General features: G+C 40.0%; 1 protein-coding gene across 1 annotated transcript; it reads left to right on the forward strand.

Moving 5' to 3' along the window:
• Window positions 1–5656: 5656 nt before the first annotated feature.
• Window positions 5657–12892, forward strand: insyn1 (inhibitory synaptic factor 1). Its single transcript, XM_088004615.1, has 2 exons — window positions 5657–5749; window positions 12074–12892. Exons 1-2 carry the CDS (start codon window positions 5657–5659, stop codon window positions 12890–12892), a joined length of 912 nt encoding a protein of 303 aa, XP_087860741.1.
• The last annotated feature ends 6343 nt before the right edge of the window (window positions 12893–19235 follow it).

Consider the following 19235-nt stretch of genomic DNA (forward strand, 5'->3'; position numbering starts at 1 on the left):
CCGTCGCTATCTCTGGGAAGCAGACAGACTGAGGAGCCCTGTAGCGTGGCCCTACCATCTTTTTCTGGTCATTACCGGCACTAGGCCTCTCAGCACGGATAGAAGCAATGAAGGAGAACCTCAATAAATGATCAGTGTGCTCTGCCAGCAACAACACATGCTGCATTTGCTGCCTCCCTCTTGCTGTTTCCATCTTGCTCCCTCCCTGATTGTACAACCCATAACCTCTCCAGGCTGATAGCATAAACCTCCCAAATATGCCCTGCAGCTGTTAAATGAGTCTGTCCAGTCTAATGACCTAAATTTGGGGAAGGAAGTGGTTGATTTCCCAGGCCTCAAGGAACGAAAAAGCCCACCTCTTGCACAAAAAAAAAACAAAAAAAAAACTCTGAGGGATAAATGAAGCCCATTATATGGTGAAGTTTGTAATGATGTTTTTGATTAGTGAGGTGTCAGGAGGTATTGGCTCTTTGCTCATCATGGCGTTGTTTAGCACTTTAAGGTCTCCAGAAGGATGAGTGGGGCTCTCTTTTTTTTTGTGAGAAAAGATGAAAAAGAACGAAGCACGCGCCTAATGAAGTCTCGAGCTTATAGCTACTCTCATGACAGGATAATTACACCAAATGCTTCCAGTGAACACTTCAAAGGACACTTCATCCGTGTGCCAACACCACAGAACGCATCTCACCAATCAAGATTGCCTGACCTAAATCAGGCCCCCCTCTGGTTTTTCTGTTAATGCCGTCCACTCGAATACTCATTGCATCTCTGCAGAGTAGACCGCTCTGGAATCCCAAGCACACTAGATGTACTTGCACTCTAACAGCGAGAGCGCAGAGATTAGCCTCGCTCGCATTAAAGCAGAAACAAGTTGGCCTCGGACGTTTGTGAAGAAAGCGGAACGTGCTGCTGTTGCTTTGTGCAGGTATTGTTTCACTTGCTCGGCGTGACGCAAATGGAGGCCACAGACTAACAGCACATTTATCCAGTTTCAGATGTAGAAGAATAGATTTTATATATGTTAAAGAGATATTTTTTTAAAAGTGAGGTTATGTGACGCCATCAGTGGCTTCCCTAATGTAGGCTTTGAAAGGCTCAGAGCTCGTCAAATTATCCATAAATATACTGTATTAATAGATATTAACTGTCGCAATATCAGCCCAACGTCCACACTGAAAAAAAATAAAGAAAGAATGGAGCTCCAACTTAAAGAAATGAGTTCATTACTTGCTAAATGTAATCCAACTATGTTCGTAAAAATTAATTTATCCATCTTTGTTTCACGACAACTCTTAATCTGGTTCACTTGGATAATTTTTTTAGTGCAGAGTTGTTAACTCCTGAGTGAAATTTTTTTTTGTTTGTTTTCTGATGTTGAAAATTTATTTATCATGTAGAAATCAGACATTTTTTAGCTTTACGTCATGTTGTTCCCCCCATCAAAAACATACCAGGAGTGTTGTTTGATTTTTTCATGCATGACTGAGAAATATTTGAATCTCCCATGGCAACCATTCAGCTGTGCCTAAACCCTTGGTCTCACAAAGCCCCGCCTATTTCCACTAAAGCTCCTCCTTGTAGCTCCAGTCGAGCTTCCGCCTGAAATAGCAACTCCTCCAGACTAGCGGCAGCAGCGATTAGCAAACACCTGGTGGAACTGCAAGTCTGCTGAGCTCATCATATGAACTGGCTTTCAGTCCACTCTTAGGAACGGTTGTTAATTGCATTGTTGTGATGGAGTGATTGAGGTGGAATGTTGGAAAGCTGGAGCTTTTTAAAGAGACAGAGTCCCAATTTCAAGACGCAATTCTTTAAGTCATGTTTGTCATATACAGCAATTTTATAGCACTATGTTCCTAGAAAATACATAATACTACCACTTTAAAAATAAAATGAAACTAGGCTAGACAAAGATAAGTTTTGGTCAATTATACCTTGTCATGGAACAAGATAAACAAGCTGCATGCTCCGTGTTTTGTGGATTGCTTTAAAATAAAACCTCCTGGAAAAGAGTTCTTTGTGTTTTCCACATTTCCTGTCTGCCTTCTCAAATCACCAGATGGTCGCAGCAGATGGCTGCTCATACTAAACTCGGTTGCTGCTGAAGGTTTATTCCTGTTAAAAAAAAAAGTTGTTCCTTTCCACTGTCACCATGTCCTTGCTCGGTATGAAAGCATGTTGAGTTACATGCCTCTGCTTTCTACTTAATAAAACCTGCCATAAGCTTAATCTTTGAGCTTTTTGCAGCTTTGTGATGCTGAGTATTTAAAATCCCAAACCGCTGTTTTATACTGCTAAATAAGACATCTAAAATAAAAAGAAAAAAAAACTTGCACATGCCTGGGGGATCCCTTGGATAATTTTCCTTGGGAATGCAGTAAATATTTTCCTTCAGAGTTAGTCTGAGATGATAAATTAGCTTCAGGGGGGTAAGATAAACCATATCAAAACAATTCAAGTGGCTGGAATCCATTCATATTCTTGTCTTGGGGGGATTTAAATTGAGGGAAAATAAGGATAAGGTGGTGGGGGAGTGCAAAACTGCAGGCGCTAACTGCATTAAAACAATATTTGTGACTGATTTACTCATGAAGCCAGCATGCAAGGCCATTTTGATAATTGCTGAGACCTTCAGACTGGCATTAAACGCTTTCAGCAGCGGAAAAGCAGCACAGGGGTAAGATGGAAATCTACTGCAGCATGTTGAGAAAGAAACAAGGCTTGTTTTGATTTATTTGAAGAGCTCAAATGAACATTTCAATTTTTTCCCGTGAACAAAAGCAAAGCCGTGCAGGATGGGGCATAATAACCAAACAAGCGCCGCAAACTCCTCTGAAAAATGACTCCTGCAAGAATGGGTGGCAAAGTAACAGATGGAGAGAAACCGTTTGAATATAGAGTAATGAAGCGCTCCAGCGAAAATTCCCTCACACGTCGTGCATTTTAAACGAGCCCAGTGAGGGTGTTCTATCCGAGTTCTCTTGGTAAATTGCACCTGATTTATTTTTTACATATGTACAAACCGCATCGTCACAGATGTCCTATTTCAAAGCAGTTTTTATTTGCTGGTAAATACTAGAATATGAATGTGGAAACATGATAGCCTTTCCACAGACATCATTAGAGGCATGTTAAATATGCACTTTTATGTAAGACTTGCAAAATATGGCAATCTCCATCTGTTTACTCGGCAGCAAACAAAAATCTGCTCATATAGAACGCCATTAATGCCCATCAAGTTATTCCCCTTAAACATCTGTTTAAAGATCACAGTGATTAGAGGATGCGTTATATATTTCCTCTCAGCAGATGCCGTTTAACACCTAAATTCTCACATTCAGTGATTCTGACCTCTGCCTGTATTCCTGTGCTAATGTTCCGGTCCATTTTCAATTAGTGATACACAAAGGGGAGCGAGGGGAGAAAAAGCGTCCTTATGTTAAGTCTTTAAAGTCAGTCTTGTAGTTTATTTTTAATGGCACCAACAGTCATTCATCCAGCCCATTTTATTCCTGTATAATCTTGTTTAGGGGTGCTAGAGCAAATCCCTGCAGGCAATGATCCAGGGTACATTGCAGGGTCAATTCTGAGATAAATGTATGACATTTAGAGTAGTCAGTATGTATAGTTCTGTATGACAAACTTGAGTAAAATTATCACAATTTCATATTTATCTTAGCATTAATGAACTAATTAGAAATAAAAATTTAAACATTCTAAGCAATTTTCTTTGATAACAAAAGCTACTCCTTGTGCTGCTGAAATATAAAATACATTACATATATTTACCATTTTGAATATTTAAATACTGGACGCCTAATAAAACAAAGAAGGTAGTTTTCATGTAAATATAGTTTTGAGTTGAATATTTTTTTTCCAATATTGTTTTCTGTAATGGTAAGCTAACAAGCTGATATTAGCCAACTAACTAGTTGGGCTAATCAGGAATCACAGCCAGCTGTTTTACAGACATGTGGCTACTAGCTAACCAGGTAAACAAGTGTTAGCTTAATAAAAGTGGCTCTCATTTTGTTACCTCACAATACGTTTTCCAAAAATATTTCCAAACAACCTAAAATATAGCTCATATAAGTGATGACAAGGAGTGTATGGAACCACAGACAAGGCAAGAGTGTTAAACACTGTCCAGTTGGGATTATTTTTATAACTTAAACTTAAAACATCTGGTCTTAGAAGTACAGTGTGAAGTTAAACTAATTCTGATGGGTCTTATGTGTTATAGGGATAAAAGAACTAATGTTGCTTTGGGTCGACCCTGGAGAAAGAACTACTCTGACTACCAAGTCGTTACAGATTTTGTTTATTTAAGCGGTTTAAATAAACACCATCAGATTTTATAGCTTTTATGCACACTAATGTCTGTTTTTATATCTTATTTTAAATATTAGTTAAACCATTTTTTTTTCAAAGCCAATATACTGCCAAGGCCTAAATAACAGTCAGTGGGGGTGATTCTATTTCCTAAATCACACCTCTGCCAAAGAGGAGCCTCTTCAAGAGCTTTTACATTACTGACCGTGGCCCTGTGTTAGATTATCGTGGACTGTCATTGCCATCACTCTAACTTTCTGTCACAGACAAGGCTCAAAGAGCTCTCTTTCACTCTGACCCTCAATTACCCAGCCCAATCATCTCCGACAGGTGTTGAGGTACAGTAATAAACCCCCGTCTGATGGCGCCGAGGCAACCTCTCCTTTAAAGCACCTCTGAGAGCTGTGAAATGACTAAGCTCCAAGTTGATCAGGTGCTGTGAACACAGTTGACTCATCGCTGCTGGCTGATAGTGTGCAGTGAAACAGAAAAAAGAAATTACAATAACACTTAAAATTACTGCAACACTCACTCGTTTGGTTGAAATTTATAGAAAAGCCCGTATGGGAGAGACATTTACTGTGATCTCGCTCATACACAGAAAGACGCTCTGAAATTACACCAATTAAACACCTACATTTGAATTTTATTTTTCTATAATTTATATGATCAGAATACGCACACAAAAAATGACTGACATGGTTATAATCGCGCTCTTCAAACCAAACGGTAACGAAAACAGCCATCAGCAGGGCCTTTGAGAGAAAATTAAAGACTGAAGTTACAGTCAAATCTGCAGCACTTACAGAACATCAACTCTCATACAATCCATTACGGCTCAACTGTGTCGAAAATAGTCTTTTCAGTCACGAAAATAGGCCATTGCTGTGTCATAAACTGCAAAGAGTGTGAGAGCCATAAAAAGAAGCAGAAATACACAGGCTGGTTTCTCTTTACTCTAAACTGTCTGTCCAAATTTTTACTTTTTTTAGGATCATCATGGAAGAATTAGTCCAGTGAACCTGTCCAGTAGTAAATATAAAAAAGGTACATCATGTATCAGTATGATGTTATTCACCCATCTGAATGCATCAGAATATCATCTAAAATTCCTTCCAGTAAATCAGTTCAAAAACTGAAAACTTATCGTATCCATTTTTATTGCTACATTTCAGGAATCCGTTTCAGTTCATTGTTTATTAAAGGTCACATCTAATAAAAACCCCAAGTTCTGTTTCTCAGAAAAAATTACAATTTCACAAGGTGAAAGTAATGTAGACATTTTTTAAAGAAAAAAAAAAAAGAAAGAAAGAAATGCAGTATCATGGCCGTCACGATCGCGGAGAAAACAACCGACGTTACAGCTACTGACGAGCCAATCACTGATGCGTTCCACATGCTGGGGAAGCGGCGAAAGGTCACTGATAAAGAAGCTGGCTGCTTAGAGTGCTGCATCCTTATTGTATTGAAGGAAAGTTTAGTAGAAAGAGAAAGTGGGGTAGAAACAGCGGCACATGCAGAAAGAATACCTGGATCCTTGAGAAGCAAATTAGTGACATTCCTTGAGTCAAAACAGCAGCAATCATTTCCTGGGCTAAGGAGAAAAAGGTCGGGATTGTTGCTGAGAGATCCAAAGCTGTTTTCTTTAGATGGAAAAAAAAAGGTTTCATTTGGAAATCAATAACCTTGAGTCTGGAGCAAGAGCGGAAAGGCCCAGAATTCACGTTGATTGAGGTTCGGTATAAAGTTTTGGCTTCTGTCCAAACTAACAAAGGTACTGATGCCTGGTATGAGAACCATGGTATCAATGTGCTTGATTTGCTAAATGACTTGATCTGAACCTTATGAGAATCTATGAGGTTTTGTCAAGAGGAATATGAAAGACACCAGAGGCAACAATGTAGATGAGATGAATGGCACAGTTAAAGTGACATGGACTTCCTTAATGCCCCAGCAGAGCCACAGGTGGACCAACTTCATGTTAGGCTGCACTGGTGCAAAAGGAAACTAAATTTACTACACAATATATGAACAGCCTCTGTATTTTTAAAACTGGATATTGTGTAGTTAGTAGCTGTAATTCAAAATGATCAATATTTGTCTAAACACCTAAAATACAGTAATTAATTTAATGAATTTATTAGTTTTTTTAGTTGGATTGCTGAAAGAATTCGTTTTCCCAACGAAGCTGTAATTTATTTCGATGCACCTGTACATCTGTGGTTATTTTCGGTCATCAAAATCATTTTCATTTGTAGCAGCACTGTGACTTAGTCAGCGTTTGTTTTATTTCTCTCCCAGGGACTATTGAAAGCGACATGCTCCTGATGGGCTCAGTCAATTAAATTAAAATAATTCAACAAAACTAAAATTTGTAATTTATTTTCAAGGGAAATGAAATGTCGCCGTCACTCATACCGTCAATGTATCTTCAGAGGAGTTGTGGATGGTGATGCTGTGAGCAGTCAGAAGCTTCTGTGCTATATGACAAGCTAACAGCTTGATTTCCAGGCACCAGAGACAATACTCCACAGTAACAGCTCATTAATGAAGCACTGCTCATCTATTTCATTTGCTTTTGATGCTCCTCTTTAGATCTTTGTTTGGCCATGCATCCACGAAGCCTCCTTTTCAAATCCTCTGAGATTTGGGGTCATAGTTCAGGCATTATTTAAGCTTTTCCAATTCTAATCAGCTGCTCCCAGTAGTAAAAACAATACCTTGTTGCTACAGTTGCACATTGTAACTGTCAAAAATACTAAAAGTACAAGCAAAAATCATTCTGTTGCCCAAAAGCTGTCAAGTCATTCCAGTTCGTTCTCCCGTTTCATCACAACTTCTTGAAGAAGGAGAAAAGTGCAGAGCTTTCTGTTGCTGCTGCATAAACCATCCAGAGAGTCTCAGCAGACCCTTTAAGTCAAGACAGTTACAACACTTAATGAACCTACAACATGCCGCAGTAACTACGATGCAACCTCCAACTTGCTGTTATAATGATGTTTTGAAATGCACCTGATAAATTTTAAATCCGCTGATTAATAGCTGTGTAATGAAGTAAACAAAGCGTTTTAAGTCTCTCTCTCTCTCTTTCTTTTTCTCTCTCTCTACCCCCCCCCAGCCTGGAGAGGCATTTTACATTAATAGCTCCAACGAGTTAAAGTCTGCAAATCACACAGCAAACAGGGTTGAGTAATTCAGGGATTAGAGGATTCATACAGCCCAATTCCCTCAGACAGTCTTGCCAGCAGACGCGCACCGTCCAGGTACTCAAGAGGTGTACGATGATGCGGCTGGCGGATCTGCAAAAAAGAAACAAAAAAAAGAAAAAAGGAAGACTCATTGACAGACGAACTAAGGCCAGGCATGAGGTGGCGTACAGTTTGATTCGAAATATAGATGGTTTTACTTAACGGCATGAAATGTCTCTGAGATTCCGTGATTTTCTGGAGTTATGGAGCCTTTCAGGTTTTCCATATTTTTGATTTCTCAAGATTTAAACATAATTTTCCTCCATCTGCTTCTGAGGGGGAGAAAAAACCCTGCATAGCTGCAGAGTATTAAAAAAAAGGCAATGGGATCATTTAATAAACTGGACTCTAAAGCATAAAAAATCCATGCTTTTCCAACAGCAACTAATTTATTCAACAATTTTATGATAATGTGCGTACACATCCAAATCTCTCCGTCATCAAAACTGTTTAATTTTTTTTTTTTTTTTTATCATTATTATCGATGTTTTGTTTATTGAGGGTGTATTAAGAAAATGAAATGTATGACAAAAAATAACTAAAATAGTCTGGAACCGGGTGGTAATGCTCAGAATTTAATTAAAAGTTGTGGATAGAATATTTTTTTGGTCTAAATACAGGGATGAGATTTAAATTTGTGCTGCAATCATACTTATTTTGCAGTCATTAGAGCCCGAGAGAAGCAAACACTGCAAATAATTATAATTCTCAGGGCAAAATTACGGTTTCTCCTCTTTTCATCTTCATTTATGTTGCTAATTCATGTGAACTCTTTTCTCTTTTTTTGTAGAACTAAACAAAACTTCAAAACAGCGCTTAATTGCTGGATAGTTTGGGGGAAATGTATCGTTTACAAGCTACGTGCGCCGTGAGTGTTTTCGTTTCACGATCCATTGTTGAAAGCCGAATGTGCTGATTGAGGGAGCTAAAATGTCAAGTACAGAGGGGCTTGAATTTTAGGTGTTGTCAAGCAAAGCAGCGCAATTTCCACTAAAGGGCATTCTATTCATCAAACACTCAACACCACGGCTCCTGATCACGGAAGCATTCAGGTCAATTTAGAGGGAATAATAAATAAAATGTCTTTTAGTGATACGTTTTCATGCAGCAGTAGGATATTTCTGTTTATTTTTGTGCACAACAGAGAAAAAACAAACATTAGCATGAATTTTAGGGTGTGTTTATGAATTAAAAAAAAAAACTACACAAAGCAGCTTTAACCAATCAGACAACGGGCTTCTTTCCGCCTCTTTCTGCCTGCTGTTTTTGCGAGTCGTGGCACGTTGTCAGTGTTACGAGCTCATTTCAGAGGATATTTAATTTTGTGCGGATGCGACATGGAGCAATTTAAAACACCTGTCCACAGGAGGCCATGCTGAAAAACACAACCCATTTCAAACACATTAACAAACAATTTAGGTTTCACGGATTAAAAAAAAAAAAATCTTGGAAAAGCAAACAGATCTATTAGCTGCTGTGGATAAATCTTGGCTTTTGCTGAACTTAGCAGTGGGGGTTGTGGGGCGGTTGTGCATTTGTACATCAGTAGGATGTCAAGGACAGAAAGCATCTGGAAACGTCATGTTATGTGATACAAAAAAAAACAACTAAGATTTAATTTAAGGCAAGTCCTTTCTTTTAGAATAATTCTGTTCTACTGCTTCTGCACATTATCTATGAAAAAAATGCGTTCTGTGCAAATGAATAACTATGGATATGCATCTGAATAATGTAAGATTGGTGCAAAAAAAGGCATTTGTTTTTAACCGTGAAAGAAAACACTGCCTGATACTAAAGGAGCATGTGCTACGTTTAAGTTCTGCAAGGCACTTTGACTAACTTTGCTTAGTGTTCATGTGGTTCCAGATGTTTTTGAAAGTTTGTTTTGATACCGTTTGCTGGCTCTCAGTTTACTAATTACGAAAATAAATTTCCTTAACGGGAAAATCAGCCGTACCGAAATAGATGTATTTCGCAAAACTACAACCGGAGCATTTTTTTCACATCACGAGTCATGTGATCAACAACTAGATGTTACTATTGATGGAAAAGACCAAGAAAACAACATGAAGTAGTAGGACGGTGGTTTGTTTTTTTTTTTCAGACAATGTGCCAACACCGCTCAGTTCATAAAAAGTTCAAATGTGTTGAATCCAGAAGTATTCTGTAAAATTGCAACAATCTCCCCAAAATGGCGCATTCGTAGCCGTTCCCTAGTATGAGGAACTTGTCGCTCCAATGCCTGAATAAGATGCCATCTCCTCTGATTACTGATGCACTAGCGCCATGTCTGACTGATGAATATTTCTTATGTAACTCTTTACATCCTTCGTTTCCATAATTTTTAATGACTTACCGCGTGAACAAGCTGATTCACTTCTGGTTTTAATTTAATTTCGTATTCAATGGAAACACCGCAATTGCAAAATTGTGATTTTTCGACACGAGGAGAATATAGACAAAGATTTGTGCACATTTGTAATGAGAAAACCTAGCTACTGATAAGACTGGCTCCAAGAGGAGCTGTATGGCTTTCATCCTGGCTATGAAACAGTGAACCAGATCTTTACCGTCGCAGAATTCCTGAAGCTGTTGTGGGAGAATGCTTCTACGGGATACATGCGTTTTGTGGATCTGGATACCCCTGAGGTGTTATGTAAAAGGTGCCGCAGGAGAAACGGGGAATCCATGTGGCTTTTAAGGTTGATCAGGATCTCCCCTAAGTCGAACCCCTTTGCAGGTCTTCCATGCATGTCCCGTTGGGAGTAGACCCGAGGGAAGAACCCAGAATTTGTTGAAGGGACCGTATATCCAGTCTGACCTGGGAACGCCTTGAGATCTGTCAGAGAGAGCTGGAGGATGTTGCCACTTATTGAAAAACATTATACATATTTACTTACTCAGACTGATGCCTTTATTTCTGCTAATTATGATGATTTTCTGCTTACGGCAGAAATATTACATCAGACCAATAAACATTTTTTTAATACCGAAATAAAGGTTTACTGAATATTATGTTTAATACTGGTTTTTTAAAAAGTCTCTCGTCTTTTTAGCTTCGTTGTCATAAATAGATTAATGTATCTAAAGTCTTTTTTTTTTCATCTGGTGAAGTCATTCTTTTGTTTGCTTCGATGTATAACGAACTGTTGAAGATCCGTGTAGAATATTGCAGTGCAGATCCGTTTAGTCAGTGTTTAGTCTTTTCTTCATTCTGATGTGGTGCTAAAAATCATAGAGTTATTTCTTCTTAAGAGGTTTTGCGCACATAATAAGCAATCTTTGTTTTGTGTAACATTATTCAGTTCAACTTTGATTAGTGCAAGTCAGGAATGTCCAACTGCGGTCCTCAAGAGTTAGTGTCCTGCATCTTTTAGGCATGGCTCTACTCCGACACAGCTGTAATAATGGAGGAATTTCCTTAGTATGTCATCAAGTTTATCCAGAGTGTAATGGCATTTTTTTTTTTTTATTCATGCGTGTTTAACTTGGGGAAACAAACATGCAGGATACTGGGTTAGGTAAGATATCTTGGATCTAGCTGTTTTAGATTCAGAAGGAGAGACGATCAAATGGAACAACCCTTCAGTTTTGTGCCGTAGGAGACCCTGAAACACTTACAAACACACGTCGTTAGCGGCTAATGGTTAGCAAGACACAGGATCCTCACAGCGCTCACAAATTAATCATATGTTGTCAGTGCCTCCATTTTAGTTTTTTTCTACCTAGTGCCCTAAATGTTGCTACATAGCCAATTTAACAGCAGCAGTTGCTTTTTATAATAGTTATGTGTCAGCTAAGTCTAAGATATTTATTAGCTGAATCCATCTCCATCAGCACATCAGAGGAACAGAAAAGCCTTTTTGTTTTCATTTTCCTGACTTTAATACACTGTTAGTTTATAAATTACTGAATGACTTGGCACAACATTAAAGACCTGTTGTCGTATTGACCTTCCAGACCAGTCAGGTCTAGTGGTTCTAGTCTTCTCTACATCCCAAGAACCAGAACCAAATACGCAGATGCAGCATTCAGTTTTTACACTCAAAACTCTGGAGCAAACTTCCAGAAAACAGCAAAACTGCTGAAACATTGAGTTCCTTTAAATCAAGGTTAAAAGTCCATTTGCTTAGAGTTACCTTTGATTAAAAACAGCTGGAACATTGCTCAATATATTTGATGCGTGTTTGACGATTATTTTTGATGATTTCGATGATGATCTACATTAGACAAAATCACATGCTGACAGCAACTGGATAGACGGACTTTGACTCACTTTGATGAGAAATACAGCAGAGTTTTAATCTCTGAATCAGATCTTGGAGCACGTTTAGATATTAGAGTCTGAACAGCTGTGGTTAAACATTTTATCTTTCCCCAATATGTACTTTTATTTGCTTAGAGTAAACACATCAGAGAGCTTATTCTCCATGTCGTTGGCTTCTCTGAAACATCTCATTGGTTCTTTTGTTGTGTGCTTCTTCCTGCTCCAGGTGGTGGGTCAAATCGACAAATTAACGTCTGACTTCGACTTTGACCTGGAGCCGGATGATTGGACGGTGGCCACAGCCAGCAGCACATCCAGCAGTGAGCGGGGTTTGGGAGAAGCCTTCAGGCTGGACTTTCTCAATGCAGATGTGCTCTCCGACAGCTGGGAGTTCTGCAGTTACCTGGAGGCCGCCGGCGCGGCCGCCCGCAGATCCAGCGAACAGCCGGGCGATCTACGACAGGACCTGGATCAAGGAACTATCCCGACCCAGACCCTGACCCCCACCCCGCCCCCCACCACTGCCTCGGTCTACTCCCAGATGAATGGCGGGCTTCCGATCCCCAATGGGCCACGCATCATTACTCCGGACTCCTCCAGCGAGGAGGCCAGCAGCTCCACACACAGTCAAAAGACCTCGCGCACCTCTGGCACGCGAGAAAGAGTCCGCTTCAGCGACAAGATTCTTTACCACGCGTTGTGCTGCGACGACGATGAAGAGGAGGAGCAGGAGGAGCTACGGGAGGACAAGAGCGGCTGTGCCACACCAGACAGCGACACAGAGCCGGGTCTCCTGGGCAGCTCAGTCGCTCCCAAGCGTTCTTCCTCTGAGCACTCGCTCCTATATAACTGTCTGGACCCTTCCTATGGCTCCTCGCCGGTGAAGGCGATGACAGGAGCCCACACGCTACCCAGGAAAGGTCTCTTAAATCCCGGCTGCCGCAAAAAACTATTAAGAAATAGCAGCACACAAACTGTCTCTGACAAGAGCACTCAAACTGTACTGCCCTATATTCCAACCAAACAGAAAGCAAAGGACCACTGAGGAAGCAGGAAATCTCATGAAGAGAACTGTGCATTATTTAATATTAAATACATAGCTCATAGATTAATACACAAATAAATAAATTACTAAATAAATAAATGATATATGGGAAATCACTTGACTACCCAAACTCATTCTGTGGCTCAGGGAACACACAAAAAAAAAAATTATATAAAATACAATGTAAAGTCTAAAGAAGTCTATCCATACTCAGGTTAAAACTTCAATGAAGGGACCCACGGTGGGGGAAATTATTATTTTTGATCTATTGCTGAATTTGGTTTTTAATTTAGTGAAATACGAATTTGGCCCTGAAGCAAAACATGATTTAATACTTGGTGGTGATTCCTAAGTAGCACGGTGTTGTTGGTGACCAGATTCACAGGAATTTCCGGAGGGTTTTTTCGTTTGCGTCTCTTAATTTACTCTACAAATCCTAAAAGTTTTGAGGCTTTTATTTTGACAACTCGAAGTTTCTGCTCCTTCAAAAGTCTACACCGTCATTTCTAAAGGGATTAAGATCTAAACCCTGGTTGGATCTTAAAGTTCACTGTAGAATTTTAATGTGTTGCTTGTCATGCTGCATTCGAGTTACGAAGGAAGTGGGAACTCTGAGCTGGGTTTGAAGTCAAGGTAGCAGCGTTCTGGTTGAGAAGTCGAAATTTCAAAATGGCCACAAACATTGCTTGCAATAGATCTTGTTAGAAATTGTTTAATTTGCTTTACTTTGCATAAGCAAACATCACTTTTAGTTTTTCAGGTTAGAGTTACAAGTGTTGGTTTTAGACACTTTTGCATGTGTGTCTCGTAAAATAAACAGGTTTCCACAGTTTCTTACTGCAGTTGATGTGAGCAGCGGCCATATTGAAACAAGAAGTCCACCTAACAAGTCGTAACTAAAACTGGAACGCACTATTAAGCAACTCCCATGTTTCCTTCACTTTATGGTTTGGGTCATTGTCATGCTGTAAGAAACATTCCTAATTGGTATTCAGTGTTTTCTACCCAATGTTGTGAGATCTTGCATGGAGCTCTAAAGTTGGGCCAACCCACTTTTATTTTGCATCTCTTCTGTTTTAAAGTTGTTGGACCAGCAGCGTCCTCTTTTTCACTGAGCTTCTTGCCAATGTGGGAAATCCATAAGACATCGTTAGACCTCTCTTTGGTCTCAACCATGACAGTGGAAAGGGTTCAATAGAAGTGGTGGATTGCAGTATTTGATGTAGTTTTAACACAGTACAAGTCCAAACCATTAATTTTTTGGTAAGGAGATAAACTGACAAATTCAGCAGAAGATCAAATAATTATTTACCCCACTGCATTAAGCTGAAGAGAGAGATCTCAAAAATCTTTCCCCCTTGTCACACAATTGAAGGAGTCACAAGGAGAGAGAGAAAAAAAAGCAAAGGTTTGTCTATCATGTGTAAACAAAACGCCACTCATTCTGTACCCTAAATCTGTATAAACATTGGCTTTTTTCATGTTCTGGTAATTTCAAATGTCAGGAGGATTATTGCTTCCAGGAGGGAAATGTCTCTAGATGCATGTGTCAAGGCGCTTCCTCCTCTCTTTGATGTCAACAAACGACTCTGAGCGTAGAGTCAGAAAAACAACACCATTTACCTTCGGTTTCATAAACCATCTCATTGTGATCGCTCCTTGTTCTGCCGTGGAGCCTGAAACGTATGAGTGACAGGCAGCAAAACAGATACACAGGCACTTCGGAAGTAGCGCTCCACAAAAGTGACATTTCAATTTTTGTCCTTCGATGTGCCTGCTAGCGGCGACACTCAATGTAGAAGCGGAGCTAAATAGGATTGGGTGGATGAGGGGTTTTGGTGGGGGATGCGGGGGGAACAAGCGCTAAAGGTTTTGTCTCTTCATTCAGTGGCCCAGCGGGGAATTGAACTCGGTAGAGCAGCATTTTATTCACAAGGCCAGCGCCAATAGCCGTTCCTGATCAATATGTTAGAGGGAGGTGGCAGTGAGAGGTCTCTTTGCTGAGCGTGCAAGCCACTCTCCTGGGATCTGTGAACAAAAACTCACAGTCAGATCTATTTACTTACACTGAGCAGAACAAAAATTAGAATTGTAGCCCTAAAGAACTGACATTTCAAAAAGTGTGGGACCAGGAGCGGGAGCCGGTGACTGAAGAAAAGAGTGTTCTCGCTCAATGATTTCTCTTTACTTTATTATTTTTTCCCCCTATTTTTTTATTTATTTGCTTTCCCCACACACCAATGTTCTACCCTGGGAAACAACTTTGTGAGTGTGGTCCTCACACCCCTGTGTTTTCAGTATTGAAAAGAAAAGTAAAATGTTGAAATCTTTAACTGGAAAATCCTTGCCTCCGTTGAGGCCGACCTTTCTGCCTCTGGTCACCCAGTGGGTACTTAGCCTTTCATAAGAGGCAGGGATTATGGAGCCTTCTTTCTCTGCTATATACAGTGCCTTGCACAAGAATTTATACCGCTTGAGCCTTTTCACCTTTTACTCACCATAGTACCAAAGTTCAGTTCATTTTATCAGGGTGCTATTTGACCTGCCAACTTAATGCAGTGCTATAATTAGTCAGCATAGAAGAAAATACATGGTTTTTAAATATTTCTTTACACACTGACATTTGAAAAGATAGGTGCACGTTTGTATTCAGCCACCTTTACCCTGATGCTCCATTTAAAATCCAGTCACTTGCCTTGCTATATGTAATCCAATTCAAGTATAATTGCAGATGTCCTAGAAAGGCCTCAGAGGTTTGTCAGACAACGTTATTGAACAAACAGTATTAAGGGGAAGAAAAACACACCACAGAGATCAAGATAAAGGTTGTCAAGTTTAAAAGAACATATCAGCATTGGACAGCTCAGAAAGCACTGTTCAATATGTCACAAAGAAAAAGAGTGTGACCTAACTGCAAACTGCCAAGATATGGCTATCCACCTAATGTGACAAGGCTGGGCAAAAAGAGCAACTCATGTCAGAAGCATCCAAAGAGCCGTTAACTCTGGATGAGCCGCAGAGACCCAAAGGTCAGGTGGAAGAAAATATTGGCAGGACAACCAATTAATCCTACACTTGACAAATCTAGTCTTGTTCAGACGCTACCAATATGAACGCCATTGTGGAACGAAAGCCTTAAGAAGTCCCACATGAATTATGCCATAAGCCATGTGGAAGGAGGAGTTCTGGTCGGATGAGACTATTTGGGACTAATGGAAAAAGAACAGTTTTGGAACAAACGACGCTCACGATTGGTGGCAATGTCATGCTGTTGCAATGTTTTTCTTTAGAAGGGATGACAAAGCGCGATGCTGGGTGGTGTAGTGGTAGGGCAGGTGTCCAGTTTAAAGAGGCTATAGCCATGGCTTAGCCAGAATATGACATAGTACCAGAGTTGCAGTGGACTGGTTAGAATGGCCCAGTCAAAGCCATAACCTAAATTCAATCATGTATCTGCAGCAAGGCATAAAAATTGATATTCACAGTTGGTTTCCATCCAGTTCAACATGATTGACATAAAGAAGGGTCGTTAATGTCAATTTCTGCGAAAGCTAGTTGAGACAAAAGACTTGCCTTCATATCGCTAGTAATTGGAAGTACTACAAAGTACTGAATGAATGCAGAGGGCCTGAACACAAATGCCTGACGCTTTTATTTGCATTTTTTAAGACAATTTATAATTTTTCTCCCAATTCACAATTAGGCTTTAATTTCTGTTTACCTGTCACAAAAAAAGGTTAAATACATTGACGTTTGTGGAAAAAAGTTAAAAAGTATGTATGTTTTTTTTTTTTTTGTAAATCACAAGATACATTTTCTAAATTGCCAAAATTGATAGGAAATTCCTCAAATGGCAAAACAAACAAACAAACAAAAAAAAAACAACTTGAAGAAATAAGTCAGGTTGATTTTATCTGAGGCCAGCAGCTCTTGTTCTTTACTTTGTGATGTGTAAGGTGTTCAATAAGTGCAAATGACCGCCGCAACATCGAAGATTATTAGGGGCTGTGGAGATTTCCTTCCAAAACAGACCACCTCTGTTTTTGTTTGTGTACTCCTGCGTAACAGTTATTGCATAGAGCACAGCTTAAGGGAATTACGGCTTTGCTGTTTAGGCAGCATTAAGCCTCAAGAGCCCAATATAAGGAGAGCGGACAGTGCACTTTTGAGGCAGGCAGCTTGGTAGACGCCGCACAAGCAATAATTAACTCGAGGTTGATGTGGTATACATGAATAAGGCAGAAGTGATTTCTTACCCTGGTTTTTCACATGTTTTCTTTAGTCTTAGAGTCGACTCCGACAACGTGAGGTGCCTGTGAAGAAAAGCACAGAGGAGAGATCAATGACTCGCTCCCTGAAGCATCGGCTGCCATTTCCCTGCTTGATAGACCAACAGGCCATCATGGCCATTAGCATAAACAAACAAAAATATGCCTCTGCAAAAGCGGAGCATCAATTACAGTAAAACAAAGCTCATCTTGTGATGGCAATGCACCTGCCCGATAGGAGGTAGTTATTTCTTCCTCATGCACCAGGAGAATTTATTAGTCGTATCTGCAGTGAAATCATCTCCTCAAACATAGAGCCGTTTGGCACCGACACGGAATACATTATCATTGGGGACAGATTTGAGATATTTGGACAAAATATTAGCAATGTCTCTTTTGCCAACAAGCTCATTATTCATCCCTAATAGGGCAGAGATGTATCCTCAGTTCTCTGTAGGACAGGGACAGCAGGCATCCAAAGGTTACGAAAACCAGAGCGGGCCGATGCCAAAATGATACGTCAAGCAGAAAGATCTTTCTCCCCCCGATAACGCTGAGCACCAAGCAGTTGTTTTGTATTTTGTGAATGTGCGTTGTACCAATATGTCATTGCTGCCATTGCACCTTGTGCGTGGAGATAAGTGGTGTTTTTCTGACTGGTATTTAATTTCATATTTGCCTGTCACGGCAATTAATGGAGATCAATATAACCAGATGCAGCACATCCCCCCAGGAAGTCGTTTGGCTAGACAAGTCCATAGGAGGGGATTACACAAAACAACTCTTTCAGAAGGCGGCGAAATGAGTCATGCCATCTGTGTTTTGACATCAGCGCTGGGCATGTATTGGTTCTCATTGCTGATCAATTCTCTAATCACAGCCTCAGGGTGTGGGGGGCTTCAGTCACTGACATTTTTTTAATATATTGGATGTATTGCTTAATGTCTAGGGTATAAGGATGGGTGTGATGCAAAAATACAGAAATATGCACCGAGATGCGTTTTTTTACTGCTCTTCACATATGCATCCTTGACGTTCATTTCTCTGGCCTTTTTGAAAGCAGGTTGAGGGAAATGGATGGGCACATCTTTACGTTCTGTGCTGACTGCTAAAGGTTCATGAAGTGAGGAGTGAGGAGGTCAACACCATCTCATTGATTACTATAGATCGGTTAACAGCTGGAGTAGCTAAATTTGATTTGTTGCAGCTATGTGACATTTATATCCTCCCTATCTTTAAGTGCACACACACTTTTATGTCCGGCCCACATCCCACACTGCCAATGACCGGCAGATAAATAATGCACCGTCTCAGCTTCTGTCCAAACTCGTGCAAAGTCAAACTGTGAGCAAAGTGCTGAACCTTTAGGTCTACAAAACAGTTGACACAGGGTTGCACAGCACATGTTGTGCCCGATAAAGACAATACTACTGCTTTTATCCACACACAATCAGCAGTTGCAATCAGCCACAAGCGCAGTACAATACAGTGGTCCAGCAGAGCAAATAGCCACCCTCAGAACTGAGAGGTGGCCGGACAAGGCCAGATCAACCATCAGTCACCATTTGATTGGGTTTGCGGAGTGATTAATGATGAGCCATGCAACCACCGCAGATAAGATTAGACCTTCACAGGTGATGAAGGGCATGGACTGTGGATATGCATGAGAGGGGGGGAAGAGAGGGAGGTGGCTCTTGGGACAAAGAAAAAAAAACAATGCCATCAGATGACCTGCTTCACTATAAGAGAAAGAAAACATTTACCATGAAGTGTGATATTCTAAGAGAAACAAGAATCATGAGGCACAAAACAGATAATGTTTGGTGACGGATGAAAAGTTCCTACAAAGTCTTAATGCATAAAGCCGTCAAAGCCATCTGTAAAAACAAGGCAAAGGGTGATTGATGATGTTGGAAAAACTGAAATCAATTCCTTTCAAGCACTGTTTTTCATATAAAACTATGAGAATCAACCAGCAAAACTGGTGCAACAATTTGCATTTTAAGGAATGTTTCTGACAAAGATCGAATTTACAAATTAGCTTAATTACAAATTTTATTTAAAAAATGTCAAAC

This window comes from Poecilia mexicana, unplaced genomic scaffold (assembly GCF_051168715.1).
Source record: "Poecilia mexicana isolate PSO_F unplaced genomic scaffold, ASM5116871v1 scaffold_3, whole genome shotgun sequence".
Lineage (NCBI taxonomy): Eukaryota > Metazoa > Chordata > Actinopteri > Cyprinodontiformes > Poeciliidae > Poecilia > Poecilia mexicana.